Source organism: Mus pahari, chromosome 21, assembly GCF_900095145.1.
Source record: "Mus pahari chromosome 21, PAHARI_EIJ_v1.1, whole genome shotgun sequence".
Taxonomy (NCBI): Eukaryota; Metazoa; Chordata; class Mammalia; order Rodentia; family Muridae; genus Mus; species Mus pahari.
The window spans coordinates 9,093,250-9,094,364 of record NC_034610.1 but is presented as its reverse complement, the minus strand read 5'-3'; the positions used below and the strand labels follow the sequence as shown (position 1 = coordinate 9,094,364).

The following is a 1,115-nucleotide window of genomic DNA, read 5'->3' as shown; positions in this document are numbered from 1 at the left end:
CCTCCTCTTCCTCCTCCTCCTCCTCCTTCTCCTCCTCCTCCTCCTCTTCCTCTGTGTAGCCCTGGCTGTCCTGGAATTCACTCTGTAGACCAGGCCGGCCTTGAACTCAGAAATCCGCCTGCCTCTGTCTCCTGAGTGTTGGGATTAAAGACGTGCGCCACCACGCCCGGCAAATGTGTTTCTTCTTTTACTTATACTCGGTGTGTAGAACACTTTGGATCTGGCCTGTGCAACACTTGCCCACTTGAATTTTTAATGTTAATTAACTAAATGAGATCCAAATTTAGTTCCACAGAGAATGCCAGCTACCCCTTAAGAACTCAGTGGCCACACATGATTGGCAGCTGCTGAGTTTAAGCACAGCTCTGGGCTGAGATCCTGGGCTTCGCTGTCTTATAATGGGTCAACGATCTCAAATGCAAATAACCACACATGAAGTGGTACCTATAAAATCGCTCTCTGCATGTGATGAATTACCATACCCTATTGCTTGAAGCATCATCGCAGCGCTGTGGAATCACCTGTCCCTGCACTTCTAAGGCCCTGGATAGTATCACATGAAATGTTTTTCGGAAGTTGGATGGGCATTCGAAAAGTTAGATGGTTTCTGCTTTGTTCTTCAGGACAGAAGAACATTCCATGTTCTGCACCGCTGGCAACTTCTCTGGACATATGAGGTACTGTCAAATCAAATGTACAGGAGTGTGGCATTCCTCTCTGAAAGTAACAGGGAGAAAAATGCAGACGAGCTGATGAGAGCCATAACCTTTCCCAGAGAGTGAGCATAAGGTGGGCTCTGGCTTGCAAAAGCTAGCACAACCTACTCCTAACTCGGGGGTGATGCTTCCTACCGGCGCCATTCCCCATGTTCCAACTGGTTTCTCTTAGGGAGCTGGACGAGTACTCACTCACTGACATCCACTGGTACTGACAATCCGTCTGCACAATGGAGAGGAGCCTGAAGAACGTTCTGGTGGTCTCTTGTGGATTCCTCCTACTCTTCACTGCCTACGGGGGCCTGCAGAATCTGCAGGTGAGATGCACCCCTCATGGTACCCAATTCACACCACCCTACCCTTCCCTTCCCTTCCCTTCCCTTCCCTTCCCTTCCCTTC

The 1,115-nt window shown here is 49.4% G+C and overlaps 1 protein-coding gene across 3 annotated transcripts in view; it reads left to right on the top strand.

The window, feature by feature from the left end:
• Unc93a (unc-93 homolog A) overlaps nucleotides 1-1,115 on the top strand; it is a 26,114-nt gene that overhangs the window by 10,612 nt on the left and 14,387 nt on the right. For all 3 annotated transcript variants that reach the window (XM_029533134.1, XM_029533133.1, XM_029533132.1), the window contains exons 2-3: nucleotides 624-677; nucleotides 889-1,033. In XM_029533134.1, coding sequence (XP_029388994.1) covers nucleotides 947-1,033 — 87 coding nt within the window. In that variant the 5' untranslated portion in view covers nucleotides 624-677; nucleotides 889-946. The remainder of the gene's footprint in view (nucleotides 1-623; nucleotides 678-888; nucleotides 1,034-1,115) is intronic.